The sequence below is a fragment of the Patagioenas fasciata genome, chromosome 25 (genome assembly GCF_037038585.1).
Source record: "Patagioenas fasciata isolate bPatFas1 chromosome 25, bPatFas1.hap1, whole genome shotgun sequence".
NCBI lineage: Eukaryota > Metazoa > Chordata > Aves > Columbiformes > Columbidae > Patagioenas > Patagioenas fasciata.
Genome location: NC_092544.1, coordinates 4,834,745 through 4,854,378, shown reverse-complemented (window position 1 = coordinate 4,854,378; position 19,634 = coordinate 4,834,745). Strand labels below are relative to the sequence as shown.

The window sequence follows — 19,634 nt, the reverse complement described above, 5'->3', positions numbered from 1 at the left end:
CCCAGAACGTCAGGGGTTGAAGGGACCTGGAAAGCTCATCCAGTGCAATCCCCCCATGGAGCAGGAACACCCAGCTGAGGTTCCACAGGAAGGTGTCCAGGCGGGTTTGAATGTCTGCAGAGAAGGAGACTCCACAACCTCCCTGGGCAGCCTGGGCCAGGCTCTGACACCCTCACCCCAAACAAGTTTCTTCTCATCTTCCAGCAGAACCTCCTGTGTTCCAGTTTGCACCCATTGCCCCTTGTCCTGTCACTGGTTGTCACCCAGAAGAGCCTGGCTCCATCCTCCTGACACTGCCCCTTTCCATATTGATCCCCAGGAATGAGTCCCCCCTCAGTCTCCTCTTCTCCAGCTCCAGAGCCCCAGCTCCCTCAGCCTTTCCTCACACGGGAGATGCTCCACTCCCTTCAGCATCTTGGTGGCTGCGCTGGACTCTCTGCAGCAGTTCCCTGTCCTTCTGGAACTGAGGGGCCACAACTGGACACAACATTTTGGATGCATCATCAAATCATAGAGTAGTTTGGGTTGAAGGGACCTTCAGAGCTCACCCAGCCCAACCCCTGGGCTGTGGCACCGCTGAGGCACCTGAAAGCCAGGGAGGGATATCAAAACACACAATCTCGGCGCGATAGGGCAGGTAGGGTGGTTACAGAGTGTGAAAATCCCCTCAATACGGCACCACTTATGTAAACAAGCAACCACCCCGCCCATCCCACGGCCGCGCCTGACAGGAGGCTCGCACCCGCCTCACCAGCCCTTATATAGCCCCTACTAGGCTGTGATTGGCTAATAGAGGGGACTTTGGGAGCACCGGATTGGTCGAGAATCAGTAGGGGGGTCCGCCGGGCCTGTGGGTGGCGCTGGGCCCCGGTCCCGGGCCTCAGGGCCGGGTCGGGGCCTCCGGTAGATCGGGGGTGGGAAGAACCTCGGAAAAGCCCCGATCTCACCCGCAGGGCTCAGGTTTGGCGGTCCCGGCGTTCTGGGGTCCCCCCTCCCGTTAGCAAATCTGCAGCAGAGACGACCCAAAGGCCTCTACAGCGGCACTTTATTTCTCAGGGCCCCGCAGCAAACCGGGGGCGGCTCCGGGGTGTGATTTTGAGGCTGAAGAAGAACAGAACCGGGGCAGCGGGTGCCGTCCTGGGGGTGGCATCTCGGGGGTCAGCGGAGGCGCAGGGCGAAAGCTGCAACCAGCCCCATAGCGAGGGACAGGAGCGGGGCGCGGGCACAGGGCGGGCTCAGGTTGGCCTGGGCGGCGGCTGCGGTGGTGGAGGGGGGGGTGGGTGAGTTCACCTCCGCATGGCCGAAGGGCTGGAAAGGAAAAGGAGAGAGTCAGCGATAAAGCGGAGCAAGGGACAGGACGAGAGGAAACGGCCTCAAGTTGCGCCAGGGGAGGTTGAGGTTGGATTTAGGAACAATTTCTTCCCCAAAGGGCTGTGGGGCATTGGAACAGGCTGCCCAGGGCAGTGCTGGAGTCACCATCCCTGGGGGGCTGGACAGACGGACATGGGGTTCTCAGGACATGGGGCAGTGCCAGGGGTGGGTTATGGTTGGACTCAATCATCTTGAGGGGCTTTTCCAACCAAAATGGTTCTGTCATTATAAAATAAAGCCCAAAAGAGCTTGTTCTTGAATGAAAACAACTCCAAAACCAGCTCAGGGTTTAAAGGGCCCCCGCACCAGTTGGACTCCATGATCTCTTCCAACCAAAATGATTCCAAGATTTCAAGCCCAGCTCTGGCTGTGAAGCCAGATGAGTCCTGGGCACATCCACAGCAACATCCCACCTCATTTTATTTCTCCTCCTCAAATCTCTTTTCCTCCCCGCTCTGGCAGATGCTACAACTGTGGCGGGCTGGACCACCACGCCAAGGAGCGCAAGCTCCCGCCGCAGCCCAAGAAATGTCACTTCTGCCAGAGCATCAGCTCTGGGGGAACGGTTGGACTCAATGATCTTGAGAGCCAGCAGGCACTTCAAAGTAGAGCAGAGAGCAGCAGGGGGTGGAAACCCCCCCAGCACCCTGGCAGCCCTTTCTTGGGGGGGACACGCAGCCTCCTCTTCCCCCGGAAGCTCCTCCTTCCCCACACAGAGTCACCTTGGCTTTGGGGTTTTCCCAACGCAGAAAGCAAAGCGAGCTCTCCCTCGTGTCACTGCCCTGTTTCCAGCCTTGGGCTTTTAGAAAGGGGGGGACAGAAGGAGAAGCTGGGGGGTGGTCAGTGCCCCTCAGGTCACTGTGGGGAAGCAGGAGAGTTGGAAGTAAAGGGGAGAAGAGACCCCTGACCCCTCAGTCCCCCTCGGCTGTTGCAAGGCTGCAGTCGCTGTGTGAAATCCAACACAACCGGGATGGTGATTTCAAGGCGGTTTCCTTCCCTTTCTAAAGGTCGGTACCTTCCAAATTAAGGCGTCTGTGTGAATCCTCCTGCCCTGGCTGCGCAGGACCAGTGTCGCTGGGGTTCTGATCCTTCCCGACTGTGTGTATGCCTGCGATCGGGGACCACAGCGACAAGCGCTGCCCTGTCTGCGGGAAAACGGGCTCCACGTCCCCCTGTGAACCAGCCCCCATGCTGGTTCACGTTCCTCATGTCCCTCCAGAGCCAGGACAGGGCCAGGGATGGGACCCCAACACCTCGCTCTACCCCCTCACAAGCACTTTTGCATTATGAGGGGGTTTGCTTGGTTTCCCCAGCCACAGAGGGGGGTAAATACAGCCCATGGAGGTCACAGCTGTGTGGAGTTTGTGAGCAAAACGAGCACAAATGGGTAGGAAAAAAAAGATACTGAGATCTGCTCCAAATAGCGTCACCGTCCCCAAAAGCACTGGCACTTTCGTCCCTCCCATACACCCATCCCCACCCAGCGAGAGCCGACATCCACCCGCACGGCTCTTGCACTGAGCGCCCCAGCAAAGAGGAAAATAACACCCAGGGGGGAGAGGCGAGAGGAAAGCACACAGCTGTGTGCCCAGCCAGTGTCCCCATGGCTGTTCCCAGCATCCCCAGTGTCCCCACAGCCATCCCCAGTGTCCCCGCACCAGGCACGGGCTGGGGCTTGCACACAAAATAGAGGCTGCAAGATGGGGTGGAGAGCTAAGTGCGAAGGTTATGGGTGTGAGTGATGCTCGTAAGTAAAAAAACCCACAAAACTTTTAAAAAAGCAACTTATGGAAGCATTTAGACCTTACAGACCACAGCACAAAGCCCCTGCTAAGCCAGTGTTAAAGTCACATAGAAAGTCAAACACTCTGGTTTCCAGCTGAAAGCCAAAATTCTCCCACCGGTTGAACCCCGGAGCGCCCCAAGCTGCCATCACCCCCACGGGACGGAGCTGGCGGGTCCCCCGGCCTTCGCGGGGGTTTCTCTTACCAGGCAGAGGACGAGCAGGGCGAGCAGGAGGAGGTGGGCGCACCTGGGGGGCTGCATGCTCGGGGCTCTGCTTGTGCTGTGCTGTGACGCTTCCTCATCTGCTCGCAACGGTCGCAGCCGCAGGCTTTAAGCGCGGCGGCGGCCCCATCTCACCAATCACACTTGCCTTCCCTGCACCGGCCCCACCGCCCCAAAGGGCTGTTTGAACCCACGGCAATTTGGGGAAGTCACATTTGCTGCCAATGCTGTGAGGGAGAAGGTGAAAGACACAACATGGGGGACCTTGGGGTGAGTATGACACCGTATGGCCCTTTAAGCCTCGATTCTCCATCATCCAACACAAGAGCAGCCCTGCTCTCCTTTTCCCTCATCACAAAACACCACCTGCAGCATGACCCCCGGGATGAGCTCTGCTTCTCCCCTGCCCTCTGCCCCACACCATAAAGGACTAATCATGGTTATGGGTTAAACCTCGTCCAGTTCACTGGGAGGGTTTGCAAATCACAGGCAGTATTTAAGAGGGCTCCACATTGCACTGTGTAACAAACCTTCCCTGCGGCTCAGGACAGGCGCTGGGTCTGAGCTGCCCCTCTGAATTCTGGTTTCACACTTGGGGTATTCCGATCTGCATTACGTATCAGTGAAACGCTCCCTTCCAGACCCCAATATGTGTCACGGCAGGTCTCTGAGCTCCTCCACCCACTCAACTGCATGAGCAGGAAACAAGAGATATCTGGTTATTTTAAGACTGAATTAAGTGAAGCGACTGGGATGCACTGCGCACATGCACCTGTTGTCTGGTTTTGTGTTGGTGAAGCGCATCACGGCGTAGCGAGCCCATCGCCAGCTGGTGGCTGGAGCTGAGTCCTCTGCAGCAAAGCTTCACCAAATTTAGTTAATTTTTGCTCTTCATGCAAGAATCAAAATGAAAGTCTCTTGGGGACAGCCAACATCCTATAAAAGGTGCTAAAAACTGGCCTGTTCTGCTCCTCTCCAGCTGGCAAGGCCAAGCTCTGCAGAGAGCAGAGCGGGATGGGGATGTGCAGGGATGGTTCTCTGCATGGCGGCAAGCGCCGGGCGGAGTGCGGAGCATCAGCGAGGAAACGAGCACATGGGAGTTCCTGGGAGAGGGAAAGCATTGCTAGAACACAGAGACAACAGCAGCAGGTGAGACCAGGGCCAGCTGTACAGTGACACCTCAGGTCAGGCTGCGCCCCAGAGCTGAAGCTCAGGGCACACAAAGAGTGGTGGGGGAAAAGCAGCACGTGGTGCTCCCACCCCAGAAAAGGTGTGAAGTGCTCTAAGTGACCACAGCTCCAAAAAGCAGCGTTTTGTGGGGCAGGGAACAGGCAGAACCCTTCAGCCTGGCAGGCGGCTCACAGAACGGAGCCTGCAGTGAGCCTGGGCCTCCCTCCTAAGAAACAGAGCCATGAAGATGATGGAGTGCAGCATCTCCCGTGTGAGGAAAGGCTGAGGGAGCTGGGGCTCTGGAGCTGGACAAGAGGAGACTGAGGGGGGACTCATTCATGGGGATCAATATGGAAAGGGGCAGTGTCAGGAGGATGGAGCCAGGCTCTTCTGGGTGACAACCAGTGACAGGACAAGGGGCAATGGGTGCAAACTGGAACACAGGAGGTTCCACTTAAATTGGAGAAGAAACTTGTGTGGGGGACTATGGCGGGTCCGTGGATTCCCTGACGGAGGGCATGGGAACAGAAATTAGCCTTGAAGATATGAAGGCCTACCCATGAGAAAGATGGGAGTAAAGGAGTATCCAGAGATATTAAGGATGTACCCGTGAGAGAGAAGGGAGTAGAAGAGTAACACTGATGATAGCAAAATTGATGAGATGTTACTGCTGTAACTTGTAACCAATAGTGAAGAGACACATGAATTGGTAAAACTGTATAAAAATGCACTTGTGGCAATAAATGGCATCTACTGCTTTCATCCTGGAAGAACTTGGTCCATGTCGTTTGTCTGTCTCAACCACGACAAACTTGTTGTGGGTGAGGGTGGCAGAGCCTGGCCCAGGCTGCCCAAGGAGGTTGTGGAGTCTCCTTCTCTGCAGACATTCAAACCCGCCTGGACCCCTTCCTGTGGAACCTCAGCTGGGTGTTCCTGCTCCATGGGGGGATTGCACTGGATGAGCTTTCCAGGTCCCTTCAACCCCTCACATCCTGTGATTCTGTGAAGCGGTCCCGGCCCGAATCAGCCCCGATCACCGGGGTCCCCGCGGCCCCGGAGCGGTGCATGCCGGGACGTGTAGTCCTGGGCCTGCCTCGCCCTCCACGTGACCAGCGCTGAGCCAATGGTGGCGGCTCCGCGTCGCCGTGGCAACCGCCTGTAAACAAGATGGCGGCGGGGCGCTGAGCGCGGGGTGAGTGCGGCGCCAAGGCGGGAACCGGGGGGTCCGGTCCCCCTCGCGGTTTGGGAGCCCCCCACATTGTGAGGGACACCCTAACACACGGCGTGCCCCCCAGCGCACGCCGGGGCGTCCCCAGCGCTCCCACCCACATCGGTCCCCCCCAGGGCCCGCCCCACCAGGCGGTACCGCTTACCACTGTTATTTTAAGTCTGTTTTTTGCCAAAGATCCTTCAAAAAGCCGAACGCTACCGGCCTTCTGGGGACCCACAGGGCCGCGCATGACGGTAACAGGCTCAGAGACACCACCAGCTCAAGGATTTTAACTGTTAAAGGCAAGTGGTGGGTGCATGAACACCCGCTCTGCACAGAAAGCAAGGATGTAGGGCTGGTGAGAAAAATGCGCAGTTTAGGCTTTTTTGGACTGCACATTTGAAAATATTTGCAAATCTTTTCAAAGTTAATGAACCTATGCTTTATTTTTACATATTATCCCTTCTTCTTTGTACTAAAAGGGCAGAGCTGCCCAAGTTCATGGCCTTCACCGATAAGGCTTTTCTTACCCTTGTATGTTTTGCAATGTTTTAGCTTTTTCTTTCCAATCTGTCTCCGATCAGATAAGTAACAGACGGTTTCCACATCCCCAGAGCACACTGGAGCCTCATCTATTTTTACAGTTCAGTTTTAGGTCACATCCTTCCTTCTAGATCTCAGAGCAAAAACTCCCTTTCCCCTCCCAGTGAGTTTCGCCACTTCTGTTAATCCCAGAGTATTGTGCTTTTTGTTAAAATAGCTCAATATTGCCACTTTCTGCCTCACTGTGTGGTGCGGGATGCTCTGTACGAGTGTTACGGTGCTTTTCTGCCAGCCCCATTTTGTGTTTACTCCTCCCAGCTGCTGAGATTGCACCTTCCCTTGGGTCCCGGCTCATAACGAGCACCAACTAATTGGCATAAGAGTGTCTATGGGAGTGAATGGACTGGGCCATGCTGCTTCCTCCTGCCCTCTATTTCCCTCAGTATAGCCCCAGTATTTCTTTACCTGTTTTTGGAGAAGCCATATCCAAAATATTGACCTATTTTCTTTCTCTCATGCTCTTCATGCCTCTTCTCAAAGATGCCAGCCCGTCTCCTGGGACACGAGGGGGCCAACACTGAAAAAGAACATGCAGGGTAAAGACCCTCAGTTATTAGGGGATTAGCCTCTGTTACCAGGTGCTATTTTAGATAGGTAACACATATTTGTGCCTGCAGGTACAGCTCACACCGACATGGAGCTCGTGTCCTCCATGATGCAGAAAATCACTCTGTTGGAGGAAACAATAGAGAAACAAGCCCAAGAAATCCAACTGAAGGTGAAAATCCTGCCCTTTACTGAACCTCTTCTGTGCCCAGCTTTGGCAATTGAAGTCGCTCACATCTAGTTTGGGCTAAAACAAGTTAACCTGTAGCCGGCTAATTACACAAACAAGCCTTTGCAAAGCAAGAGAGCAATTGTATCAGTCCTGGGGGTGGGAGAGCGGACGGTCCCTGCTGTGGCTTCAAGACTCTCAGCACCTTTCACTGATACCATCAGCTGTTTGGCTTCAGACACTTTATTTCCCTCCTTTTACGTTCTGAAACAACAGCTGCTCACACCGCAGAGTCATCCTGGAGCAGACCTCTTTGCACTTCTTCAACTTAGAATACCCTATTTTTAATTTTATTTCTTTTTAAGAGGTGGCTGCAAAGACGTTGGTTTAGTTTTCACAGGTCAGAGCACGCGCAGGAAGCACAGGGGCAGGATTTTGTGTGGTTGCCCGCAGCTCTTTTGCAGATGGAGGAGGGGAGGATGTGGAGATGAAGTTCTTAGGGACATGGTTTAGTGACAGCGTTGGGTTAATGGTTGGACTCGATCTTAAGGGTCTTTTCCAACCAAAATGATTCTGTAAGACAGGTCAGTGTGTGCCTCACCTATTCCTGGAGCAGCAAGTTTATATCCTACCCCTCATTTGGGTCTAATTAAGGTTTTTGTGAGGTGGTACGCCCTTTCTGACCCTTATTTTGGCTGTCTCTGAGTGGGGCGAGAGTAGGTACACCCCTAACCCCCCAGCCAGGACTGAATTATACCTCAAGGTCCTGAAGGCCAAGGAACTGAACACGGTCATTATTTGTTCTGGTCCTGAAGGACAAGAGGATTGCTGAACTTGAAGAGGAGCTGAAGACTCTTCAGAAAGGAGAAGGTAAATATTGTTTTACCCTTGGGACCTTGTTCCTACCTGTGGGAGAGCTACAGAGCTCCCGGCACTGCAGAGCGGGCTCCGAGCCCTCCTTGCTGAGCCAGCTTTGCCTTAAAAGCCCGAGAGCCTCTCCTGCGAGTGGTATCAGTTACACGCACGTGGTACCGTTTGCCAAAGCAGATCTTGCCTTTATACTCGCATCCGTTACTCGTTTTTTTCTGGTACAGTGCAAAACATTATTTCCTGACCTATTTTCTCTGGGTGACGGAGTTTCCATGAGCACAGAGCAACCGCTCAGGATGGTCACAACAAAAAGAATGGTAAATACTGCAAACGGGCTGGAAAAACAGAGCTAAGGGAAACCAAAAATCTACATGGAGTCTCAAACTACAGGTCTAAACGCTCACTTGTCCCATGAGGCAGCCTAACTCTAAATTGAGCCCAGCTTTGAGTGAGTCACTGAAGGTTTTCCCCTCCATTCTGTTCCTTGGAATCCAGCAGCTCTCCAGCTGAGCCCAGACACATTTCCTGCATGGCCCAACTACCTTGTTAGCACAAAGCTGCGGTAAGTTCTCCATTTCCTGAGCAGAGAACACAAATATACCCGTGAAACCACAACCATGTGTTTGTACCTCATCACACATTGTTCCAGCCAGTCGGCCTGGGTTTCTGGATCCAGCTTTAGTGGACACCTGCTCATTTTTTTAATAGGTCCCTTAAGACTGAGTAAGGCAAGCAATTCTTATCGTGTAATTGCAAACAGCATCGCTCACATCGGCTTCCCAAAGCATAAAACCCCACCAGTGTTGTTCACAACTGTCTCTTAGTCTGTCAGCATCTTTCTCGAGGTGCTGCAGGTTGAATTGTCAGGGTCCAGCACACAGAGCTCATGTTCAGCTCCTGCATTGCGTTCACTCACAGCAAGAGCAGGTGCTGCGGTGCTGGGACATGGGTTATCTACAGCTTTTATTTGAGGCTGTACATGGAAAAACCAACTCTTGCCTTTTCAGATGCTCCTGGCTCATCCACAGCAGAAGAACTGGAAATGAGGTGCCTGCAGCTGCAGACCCAGGTCTGGGAGATGGAGGTGAGACATCTGCACCCTGGGTTTGAGGTCATTGCCATCTTGGGCTGCTTGGGCTTTTTCAGGATGCCACTTCGATCATCACAATTCTCCACCTCGCCCCTCTGAAAAGAAAGAACGGGTTGGATATGAGCTACAGGGCAGTAGGAGTTTGGGGTTTTTTTTTTAATACATAAACATTTGTGCGTCCTGCAAGCCTCTTCGTTTTGATTTCTGGGACTGTAGAAACATTCTTTGCGGCTGCTACAGTCTTGGGCAATTACTGCGTCACTACAGACACTCATTCTCCCTTTTACTACCAGCAGAGCTACTTCTACTCTGTCCACGAGCTTGTCTGCCAGAGCCAAAGAGCCCATGACAACCCTTTTTCATCTCCCCTTCTGCTTCTCATGATCACAGCTGAGCACTCTCAGGCTTCCATTTTAGTCCTCTGAAGCTCCGCTCTACAACGCTGACTTGTGTTTTCCTCTTACAGCGGTTTCTAAATGACTATGGTCTGATTTGGGTTGGAGAGAGACATGAGCAGCTGGAAGATTTAGAATTGCTCAAGGATGAAGAGGAGCTGCCGGCAAGGAGCGTCTGGAAGCCAGGTAAAGCACCAGCGCCCTTTGCTGAAGCAGCTATCGGAAAGCTGGTATTTTGTAAACCTGTTATATATTTTGTAAGCCACATCTACGGGGAGAGCAGAGAACCTGCTGGCTCAGCCGTTTGTAAGGAGACCCTGATTGCAGCTGCTTCCTGAAGAGCTCATGTACCCTCAACGTGTGAAGCTTGATCGCCCCAATGACACGGAAGTAAAAATGGGTGGAAAACAGAATCTGATGCTTTGTGTACATGGTAGCTGTAGTAACTTACCCACATTGTCTGGCTCCATCAGGGAGTATTGTTTGTCTTTCCTTTCAACCACCACGTGAGCGGTTTAATTGGAACCTGATTGTGCTGTATGAGGTCCAAGCGTATTTGGCAAAAACTTCTTAGGAAGTGGTAACGGAGAAAAAGAAAGAATAATACTTGGGCTGTACAGCCAATGCTGCTTCCTAACCGCTATGCAAATATTAGCTAACTAATCTTTCCCTCCCTTAGGTGCAGGAGGGGAGGAGATGAGAAAAGCAGTAGAAATAGTTTTAATTGTTTTCAGCTCAAGTACCTTTTTTTAAGGAAGATTTCCCCAACTCTGCTTTACCAAATCATAAAACAAGCAGAACAGAAAATACCAAAGGCTTTACACCTCTGCCTACACCTCTGCTTTCATTTCCTCTTCTGATTTCATTTTTCTGCCCCATCACAGCTCTGTTTTTACTGTTTCACCCACCACCCTGATAACCACTCTCGGCAGCATCCCAGCAAGAGCGAGCAATCTGTGGGTGGCAAGGAGTGTTTACACCGGCACCTCTTCCCCGATCCATTTACCCAATGTAGTTAATCCAACCAGTTAAATTTCTCACTCTGTGCATTTTACAGCACCTCGTTAAGGGATATCGCAACCTTCCTGAAATGACAAAGGAGCTGGGTGGTGTGTGTAAGGAGCCGGCTGCATCCGTCGCTGGCTGGGGAGCTCTATCAGCTCTCAGGCTGTTCCTGCTGCCCTGCCCTTGCGGTTTGCACACACCCATGTAAACCTGGCCGCGCTGCACCGCGGCAGCGACATCGCACCACGCTTCGCAAAAGTGCAAACGGCAAAGCGCGGAGAGGCAACACAACCAGCCCAAAAAATGTTAAACACAAACGCACCGCAAATTCACACAGGAGAGAAAGCTGCTCCGCTGGCATCCCCTTCCCCTCTCACTCCAATCCCTCTGCCGTAGGTGATGCAGTTGTTGCCAAACACCAGATTGATTTTGATTTAATCTTGGAGAACGTGAAGGATTTGAATGTGCTGGCTGGAGAAGGTATTTCTCAAATCGAGTACACGTCTGGGGGGGCTCGGCTGAGACAGCCAGACCCCCTCCCTCTCACGCTGTATCAGAACGGGATCGTCATGTTCAACGGACCCTTCCGGCCCTACGAGGACCCGTCCACGCAGGTAGGGGAAGGTCTGTAAAGGAGTTTAGACTTGGACCCATCCTGCTGTCTCTCACTAAGCCTCAGGAAAGGGCAATGTGTAGGAACAGGGGTTGGGAGCTCATCTCCGGCCTATAAAGGAGCTCCAGTTTCTTACCTGCGCTCCCATGGTGCCTATGAAGACTAAAAATCACTAAAAGATGTACTAAAGATGGAGATTCTGGGTCTTTGCAGACTTTTCAGCACAGCAGTCACCACACAAATAGGAGCAGCCCAGAAGGAATATCAGTCATGGGATAAATACAAAGTATGACCACTTTGTTTCAGCAATGCCTGCAGGATATCATGGACGGTTATTTCCCTTCGGAGCTGCAAAATCGCTACCCAGACGGCATCCCTCTGCAGGTAAGCGCTGCAAAAACCCTATTTGTCAGCTTTTTGGAAAAAATTGCTCTCTTGCTTCCCAAGAAAAATTGTTCAGGTTTCTTTCACCAATCTGCTGAATGCTCCCCACAGCAAATTAAGTTGGTGAACAAAGCGTATATGCAGCTTAATTCTGTGCATGTGTGTGCTGGGAGCACACCTGCTAGAGCCGTTACAGGAAACAAGTGAGCCTTTCGGCATTCGGACTGAACGGCTTCTCTGCCTCTCGGCTTGGAACAGGACTTCTGAGAGCACAGAAGGCTTTGTAGAAGAGCAGGAGTAGGTGCAGCCTTTGAAGAACTGTGTAACAAAAAGGAGAAGAAGAGTTCTCAAGTAGTTCCCCTGGAAAAGTTTTAAAAATAGTTCGAACAAGTGTATCTCAAGGAGGATGTCGGGAGAGTTTATTGAGCCACAATTTAAATGGATTTGGCCACCTGAGGCTCTTTTGGGCCCCACTTTTTGATTTCTCAAAAGTGGCAAAAAGCCAAGGCCACGTTTTCAGGCAGAAAACGGGCAGAGAGCCCTCGGAGGACTCTAATCTAGGTCTCTGAGTGCATCCAAAACGTAAGCAGGCATAACCAGAGGGGTGCACTTACCCACTCTGTGAATAAAACAGGGCACAGCTGCACGGGTGAGCGCGAGGTCAGGACAGGCAGAGCGAGCTGGGAGGTGTGGAGGTGCCCAAGTCGGATGGGAGGAGAATTGTGCAAGGCTCTGGGGGCTGTGGTTCCCTGTAATCTGCGCACAGCTGGCTGCGTCTGGAAGCCACAGTAATCTGGGGTAAATACAGACACAGAGCGCATCCACCCGAGATACAGACAGGCAGTGTAATAGGAACATAAGAGGAACACAGACAGAAAAACTGCCCCTATTTATACAGCCTTCCACAGGGTGGGGGGCCTTGGGGTAGCACTCTGCCTTCCAAATCATAGAATCCTGGAAATTTGAGGATTTGTTTTATTAGAGAGTCTGTAGGAGCTGAAAATGCATTTAATTGAGTTTGGACAGCTGGGGCAGTGCCCAAGGAAGCAGCTCGCTTGGTTTCATTTGGGGTTTACAACACTTGGTTATAGTTGCTGTTTATTGTGCTCTGATGCAGTGAGAAGCAGCTTGTGCAACACTCAGATTTGCTTATGGCTCTTGGCCTTAATTCAACAGGTCACTGACAGAAGGGACGAGGTATTTCGGGAGAGAGACCCTCCAGGGAGTTTTCCTGGCCACGGTCAAGTGGTTGGCCATTCAAAATCAAGTGAGGTGCAGGAAACCACTGAGATCCCAGGTAAATTCTTAAACCTGCCTTAAAAATGCAGCTACCTCCCAAATAGAGGCAAAACCTTACCGAGAACCCTGCAGATCTGGTGGCGGGGGCAGCTTGCACACAGTTTTTGGTTGTCATACAAGCTCGTTCCGTAGTGGCACACGTCTTCCAGCCAGACCGATCTTAATTGTGCAGAATATGGGACAATTCGTTTTCAGACTTTCATAGAATATGGGACATAAGGTCAGGCCACAGATTCCTCATTTTGCTTCTGGAGTTGAGCAGTCTGCTTAAGCAATTCCTGTCAGGGTTGGAAAATGAAACACAGTCAGTCATATAGACAGAAAATAGTGGGTTTGTGCACACATAACTAAATAACGTCAACACATGCATTGCAACATCTTCCTATTTATATAAAACTGTGCTACTTGCTCGTTCATCTCAAGGCCAATCACAAATAATCGTCCAGTGACACCACAGGAAAAGGAATGGACACCTGCAAATACACCCCACAAGATGAAAAATCCTCAAAGTCTGTAAAAATGATGATAGTTCATGCAGGGCTAACCAGGGCTCTGCCTGTTGTGCGTCCCAGCTGTGTGCTGGCCAAGCTGCACAGTTGCTCCTTGTTGATAATCAAATATTTAGTGGCCCAGAAAGTGGGACAAGCTTCAACGGGGAGACAGCCAGGCCCAGCCTAGCTGGGGAGGTTAGAGCTCTCCCTGTCGGCTGCTGCGCTCTCATGTTTCACCAAATCAGCCAATTCTGGGGGAAAATTGTTTGTCAGAAAGGCTACACATGGACACATCTCCCCTCTGCTCTGGCAGGTCCCAGAGTCTCCTTGGAGCAGTTTCTCAACAAGCTTTCCAAGCCCTCAAAACACAGAGGAGAAGCGATCGGTGTCCGAGGCTCAGCCCAAGCAGCAAAGCAGGTATAAGTGAACCCCAGACACCACCAGGATGAGGCCAGCAGCGATTCTCTGGGCTCAGCGCCCTGCACAGCACCAGCAACCACTTCCTTGGGCCTCTCTCAGCTCTGCAGAACGTCCTCTCCACCCAGAAGGGCTCCGCCAGAGCACACGTGGCACTTTGGCACCTGCTCCTGGGCTGCCTGGCCCCGGTTGTGGTGACACTCACCTGGTTTGGTTTCAGGGTGCTTGTGGGGTGCGGAGAAGCAAAGAGATCCTGGTGGAGACACCCAGGCTGGCTGCCCCGGAGAGGTACGGGCACGGCCCCTCCATCCCTGCCCTGTCAGGCTCCTCTTCCATCACTGAGGAGTTCTTAAAGGGGTTTCAGCTGAGGAAGTAAATAGACTTGCCCAGTTTATCTTAGAAATAATTAGAAAAAAAGTCCAAGTTTAGTCTTTTGGGAAGATAGTAGGTTTACCATGAATAATTCAATTATCTTTTACATCTCTAACAAAAGCTGCTGTTGTTCACAATGTTTCTTACTACTGTGAAATACTTCTACTGAGAGCAAGCCAAGGCCCAAGAGGTTGAAACCATCTAAGCAGCTGTTTACAGTTGTGTTAAATGGGAGAATCCCTCCAGGAAACCGATGCCCAAGTGGGAGGTCACACTAACAGCGCTTTTCCACTCAGTCTTCTGGCAAGACAAGACCCAAATAGCTAATGAGAAAAAAAGAAAAAGGCAGATTATTTTTAATCAAAAAAGTAGGGCAAAGTACTTACCAGACAGCCCTGATCTAAAATGAAAAAGCTAAAAAAGGTCAGCAGCCCTCTTTCCAAGGCACCTTTAAGCAGGGGAAGCAAAGCAGCAGGTTGGTCTGCTCGCCCATGGTCAGACAGAGCCCTTACTCCTCAGCAGACAGGGTTTTCTAATCTCCAGGGTGAAGACGGCTGAAGAGACCGAAGCTTCTACCCCTGATGTCTGCACCCTCCGCGTCAAATCTGAGAGCGGGGAGCAGACGTACATCGTGAAGATGCTGTTCACAGAGACCATAGGAGACCTGCGCCAACACCTTGACCGTGCCAGGTAGGCTCAGGGCCCCCTCCCTCCACAGAGCCCCAGGGCAGGTTTCTTGGGCCCTGGAGAACAGGAGCAGCCTGAACAGACCAGCCTGAGCTGAGCGGGGCCGAGGGTTCCAGCTCCGGGAGCTGCCGGCATGCCCTGCTGCTTTGGCTCCAGCACCAGAGATGCTCTCTGGGCAGCACTGCCAGGGTCATGCTTTGCTCAGCTCATTTAATACCCACCTTTGCCAAAAAGCTGACCAGCAGCAGAGATAAACCTCTTTTGTCCTCTCAGATTTGCCATCTGACCCAGGCCCACTGCTGCCTCTGTCTCCTTCCAGCTGCTCTGCAGCACTCACCTGTTGCCACCGTTCCCAAAATGGTGCAGCCTGGAAGCAGAGCTGCAGCCTTCGGCTCGGCTGATGGAACCGCTGCTGGATAAACACCATCCTTTGCTTATACAGCTTCATATCTGTATGCATTTAACACTGCCCAAGGGCTCACACATCCCTCTGGGGACAGTGAGAGACGGCTGAAGGGACCCCTTGGTCTCCCCTCTTCACTCTGGCCTCAGTCTGAGCCCACACTGAGCTCATGGCTGTTGGGATGCAGGAGCCTCCCTCTCCGCTGCAGCCTGGAACAGCCGCTCCGTGCCTGGCTGGTTGCAGTTTGGGCAGAAAGCCTTTTTTTCCTGCTGGGCCTGTGCTTGTGAAACCATCTCTCCCTCTGCTCTTACATAACCGCAGCTGGATCAGCCAGAGCATCTCAGCAAAACCTTGGGGGATCCCGTTGCGTAGGAAAGATTGTGCTGTTTTTTCCTAGGGGTGGAGACTCAGACTCATATGAGATCATCAGTACCTTTCCCCAGAGGGTGTACGCAGACAACTCCAGGAGCCTGCAGGAATGTGGCCTGATCCCCAGTGCCTCCTTGCTGCTGCAGAGAGGAGACCCCTCCCAAAAAGAGGGGACAGAGCTGCAACCAGCTTAACAGGTCCCAGCAAGAGCTGCTCCCCCAAACTCTGCAAGAGGAAGGAGCTGCCTCGCACCCGTAGCTGTGTTAAACCTCCCCCAGCCGGGAAGGGAGGAGAGGGTTGTCTTTCCAGATTTAGTTTCTTTGTGCTGTTACCTGGGATGCAGAGAAGAGCTCAGGGGCAGCTGTTTGGCCTTTGGCAGAGGGTGCCAGGCCCAGTCCTGCTGCCTCACACATGGACACTTTTCCCCAAAACAGGTGCGTTCCTAACACAGGGGCATTTCTGTCAGCTCAAAGCCAAGCTCATCTCTGCTGAAGGTTACACAGGCTGATCCCTACCCAGGGAAGCCACTGGTACCAGGCAGTTGCTTAGCTGGGCTCAGGGATTCTCTACAGCATCAGTCCTATCTGAGCAGGACAGACAGACAGCATCGGTTTGCTCTCCACACACAGCTGCTCCCTACAGACTTCAACTGCACTTACACCATAACAGAAAAAGGCTCAGATATATAGTCACCAGTGAAACTAAACCAAAAGGCCTTGAGCCATTGCAGTGCTGGGACTGAGCCAGCCCCATCTCAGCCAGATCCCGCTCCTGGGTTTCCTGTACGGGAACAACTCCTTCCCCTGCACAGCCCCGGCTCCAGCGGGCCCAGCCTCGCCGCCACCGCCTGAGCTGCCTCCCTCTACAGCTGGATGCTGCAACAGGACACCGTGTCATTGGAGAAGAGCATAATCCCTCCATTGCTTCTCTGCACAACCCCCCGTAAAGCATCTTCCACGCTCTCCCGCAGGCTGGGGCTGTGCAGGCCCCTTTCCCCAGCACATTCTTCCTGTTGCAGCTGCAACAAGCTCCCACTTGACTCGCAGCTGACAACACTCGCACTTGTGCAAGGCAGCACCATCTGGCAGGTTCCCTTTTAGCAGAGACCGAGCCCTCATCACAGGCTCCCAATAAAACCATTTACTTAAGTTGCAGTTTCCGCTTCCATTCGATCTGGAAGGCGCGGTTGCTGTGGAAAGGGGCAGGAGGCCCAGAGCACTGCCCAGATCCCACACCGGAGCTGGGCCCCACAAAACTCAAATAGAAGCAGCACCACTTGTGCAAACCAACCACTTCCCCATGACTAGTGACTCAACCCCCACAGCTCCACTTTAGTTTCCTCCTTTTTCCACCTATAGCAAATACAGGAGTGTACAGGGGACCCTCCTATGGGGCAGCCTTATCCGCTGCCCCCCTATATCCCGGTCTATAACTGATGGAGTAATTTTGGTGCTGGGGTTTTGCTTTTTGCTCACATGTCTGGCTGAAGCTGCCCTGTTCTTAACACGCAGAGGAGAAGAACGCTCAAGAGAGGTACCTGTCACTACTGTGCTGTAGGATATTCAGATTAGTCCTCTGAGCCTTTGATTAACGGTAGCAATCTAAGGTGTTAAGATCTGTCAGGCTGCAGCAGCAAGTACAACTGACTCAGCTTCTCTGAGCTGGAAATGACTCAATCATTATGCAGGGTGATGTTAAACCTGTAGTCAAAATAAAACGAAATTTAAAGGAAATCCACGAGTACCAACGTGAAAGGTACAGTAACATTTAATAGCATCTCGGAAGACAACACTGGTTATAAACTTGCTTTTTGGCAGGAAAACAAAATGCACTTGGTCCAGGTTGCAAAAAGCTCAACTCAAAGAGGAAAGGTAAGACAGCTGGAGCATCAGCTGTTCTGGAGCAGCCCTGAGCCATTAACGCTCCCGAGGGAGCCCTGGCACCGCATCGAGGGCAGGCGCAGCAGCGCTGGTCCCGCTTCTAGACCCATCCTTCCCGCCCAGGAGCCGGTCGAGTGACACCGGCCTTCCTCCCCAGCCCTGGCCTCCTCCGTGGTGGGTGGTCAGGCCCAAGCTTTGTGCAGTATTTTTGCATTAAATTAATACAAACAAAAAAAATAAAGAAAAAATCAACTTAGTTGCCGTAATCTCTGCAGTTGAGATGAAAGAAAAAAAGAGGCAGTGAGGCAGCAGGATGTACAATTTAACAGCAACTGGAAGAAGTGGGAAGTAACATGCAACCCTAAGCCCTTCCCTCCTGAAGCAGAAGCTCTCCCTGCAGGGGAGAGGGCTGACGGACGGCTGCACTTCGCACGGCCCCAGAGGCTTTGCTGTTTACAGAGGCACTGGAAGCTGCGGTGTGAGCCAGGCCCAGCTTTGTTCAAAGGCCATGTGCAGCGAGCGTCAGACTTTCTTTGGATCCCTCTGAGATGATTATCAGGGTTAGGCAGGATGGAATCGTAGGCAGCTGCAATGAGTAGTTTTGGTCATGGGTTTCCCTGTGATGGGATGACAAGTCGCGGTGCCAGGACAGCGCTGACAACCTGGGAGTGAAGGTGGTTGGAGATGAGGGTGCTCAGGAATGCAGGTAGAGTCCAGGATGGGAGAGGAGCCCAGGGATCAGGCCAGCTTCAGAAACTCCTGCAGGGTGTTTTGCTCCACCGCTTCCACAAAGAGCTCATAATCCTGCAAAGAAAAGCCATACAGTCACTCGCAAGGCAAAAGTGAGCTGTACGCTCCCACTGGTCCCCAAGCAGGCAGCACACGCTGGTTCACAGCACAGGTGACAGTCACTTGCATAGAGGATGACAGGGCAAAGCGTGGACAGCCCTATTACCCCCCTGCCTGGATCCCATTTCTCACAAGCCGCTGTTAACCCTGGCAGCGCCCTGTCTGTGCACCTCGTAAGAAATACCTTTTGAAAAGCATTTTGACATCATTTGTAGCAAAACCAAAGGGACAGGATTATTGCCCACCACTCAACCTCCGCTGTGCTCACCCCCAGCGCAGAGCACAAGCCTTACCCCGCAGTAGTGATCTCCGTTGACAATCTGGGGCGGGATGGCTTTGGGGTTGCCCGCCTTCGCCCTCATCTCCTCCCGGAGAGCGTTGTCCTGGGAGATATCCACCAGCTCATACTTGATGTTTTTCCCATCGAGGATTCTGGTTACTTCACTCTGTTGGGATTTGATCTGGAAGCCGGGTGGGAAAGGCTGGTTATGGGGAGCTGGACAGGACCCAAAGGGTAGACACACACCCTAGTGTGCCACACACAGCACAGCACCCATGGAGCAACCACTGCTTGTGGGCCACAGGCCAGACCCCACCCGGGCACCGGGCTCGGCCCTGCATGGGGGGGGGACACCCAGCACGGAGGAGATTCGGGGGAAGAAAGGGGTAGTGCAGCATGAGCAGGGGAAGGGACACTTGGGATGGGGATGGGGGGGGGCTTTGCAGCTCCAGGGGAAACAAGAGACGCCCACCCCAGGGAAGAGGGGCACCGGGACACCCCGCCCTGCCCCGCCGGGGCCCGGAGCGTCCCCCGCCGCCGCTCACCTCCCGGGATCCGGTCACCGAGGTGCTGTAGACCTTGAGGGTGCTCATGCTGCGATCGCGGCCGCTCCCTGCGCTCAGCCCGGCGGAGGGAGGTGCGGAGGGAGGAACCGGGCGGCCCCGCCACCGCCCGGCATGTGACCGCGGGGACCAATGGGACCGGCGGGCCCGGGCATGCGGGCTCGGCACCCCCGCCCCGGGAACCCCCACCGCACCGGGGAGCTGCGGACGATGGAGCAGAGCGGCTTTATTTGATACTCAAAACAGTCCGTACAAACAATGGGGGAGACAAAGGCTGGTAGGAACACACGGCGCCCAACGGCCGGAGGGAACCGGGAACCGCCCTGCACGGGGGGACGGGAACGGGGGAATCGTGGTCCTGCTGCCCCTGCCCGGGGTGCTCTGTAAATTAAGTCCCAAGACTTGCCCTGCATGGCGACCAGCAGTCATGTACAGCAGATGGGATCGCCACCTCGGCTGGTTTGGCAGGAGGAAGATGACAAGGTGACATTTCTGGGACACGGTCAGAGGGTAAATGTGTCCCCAACACATCACCGGGGAGCCATATCCTGCATCCCAGGAGGATGCAGGGAAAGGGGATGGTGCAAACCA

At 53.1% G+C, this 19,634-nt stretch overlaps 2 protein-coding genes and 2 long non-coding RNA genes across 4 annotated transcripts; 1 reads left to right on the top strand and 3 right to left on the bottom strand.

Annotated features, from left to right (window-relative positions):
• Positions 1–1,027: 1,027 nt before the first annotated feature.
• LOC139825598 (uncharacterized) lies at positions 1,028–3,562 on the bottom strand. Its single transcript, XR_011735753.1, has 2 exons — positions 3,361–3,562; positions 1,028–1,308 (listed from the first exon to the last, which is right to left on the bottom strand). It is a non-coding gene; the product is annotated as an uncharacterized lncRNA (long non-coding RNA).
• A 3,013-nt stretch (positions 3,563–6,575) lies between these two features.
• UBXN11 (UBX domain protein 11) lies at positions 6,576–17,229 on the top strand. Its single transcript, XM_065857318.2, is given in 13 exon segments — positions 6,576–6,838; positions 6,841–6,897; positions 6,979–7,079; positions 7,892–7,946; positions 8,954–9,030; positions 9,503–9,617; positions 10,833–11,050; positions 11,356–11,433; positions 12,610–12,730; positions 13,537–13,640; positions 13,861–13,928; positions 14,556–14,702; positions 15,500–17,229. Coding segments are annotated over 13 exon segments (1,446 nt in total). The 5' UTR covers positions 6,576–6,699; the 3' UTR covers positions 15,666–17,229.
• LOC139825583 (uncharacterized) lies at positions 8,875–14,309 on the bottom strand. The gene is made up of 3 exons (XR_011735714.1): positions 13,846–14,309; positions 12,791–13,010; positions 8,875–9,131 (listed from the first exon to the last, which is right to left on the bottom strand). It is a non-coding gene; the product is annotated as an uncharacterized lncRNA (long non-coding RNA).
• Positions 17,223–19,183, bottom strand: SH3BGRL3 (SH3 domain binding glutamate rich protein like 3). The gene is made up of 3 exons (XM_065857154.2): positions 19,026–19,183; positions 18,494–18,661; positions 17,223–18,155 (listed from the first exon to the last, which is right to left on the bottom strand). The coding sequence occupies exons 1-3, from the start codon at positions 19,071–19,073 to the stop codon at positions 18,090–18,092; spliced, it is 282 nt and encodes a 93-aa protein (XP_065713226.1). The 5' UTR covers positions 19,074–19,183; the 3' UTR covers positions 17,223–18,089.
• Positions 19,184–19,634: the final 451 nt, after the last annotated feature.

Excerpts from the sequence above, each read along its gene's own strand:
- SH3BGRL3 (XM_065857154.2), bottom strand. The coding sequence starts at position 19,073 with ATGAGCACCCTCAAGGTCTACAGCACCTCGGTGACCGGATCCCGGGAG. Across the intron at positions 18,662-19,025 it reads CGGTGACCGGATCCCGGGAG|ATCAAATCCCAACAGAGTGA; the intron begins GTGAGCGGCGGC and ends CCCGGCTTCCAG. Across the intron at positions 18,156-18,493 it reads ACGGAGATCACTACTGCGGG|GATTATGAGCTCTTTGTGGA; the intron begins GTAAGGCTTGTG and ends TTTTCTTTGCAG.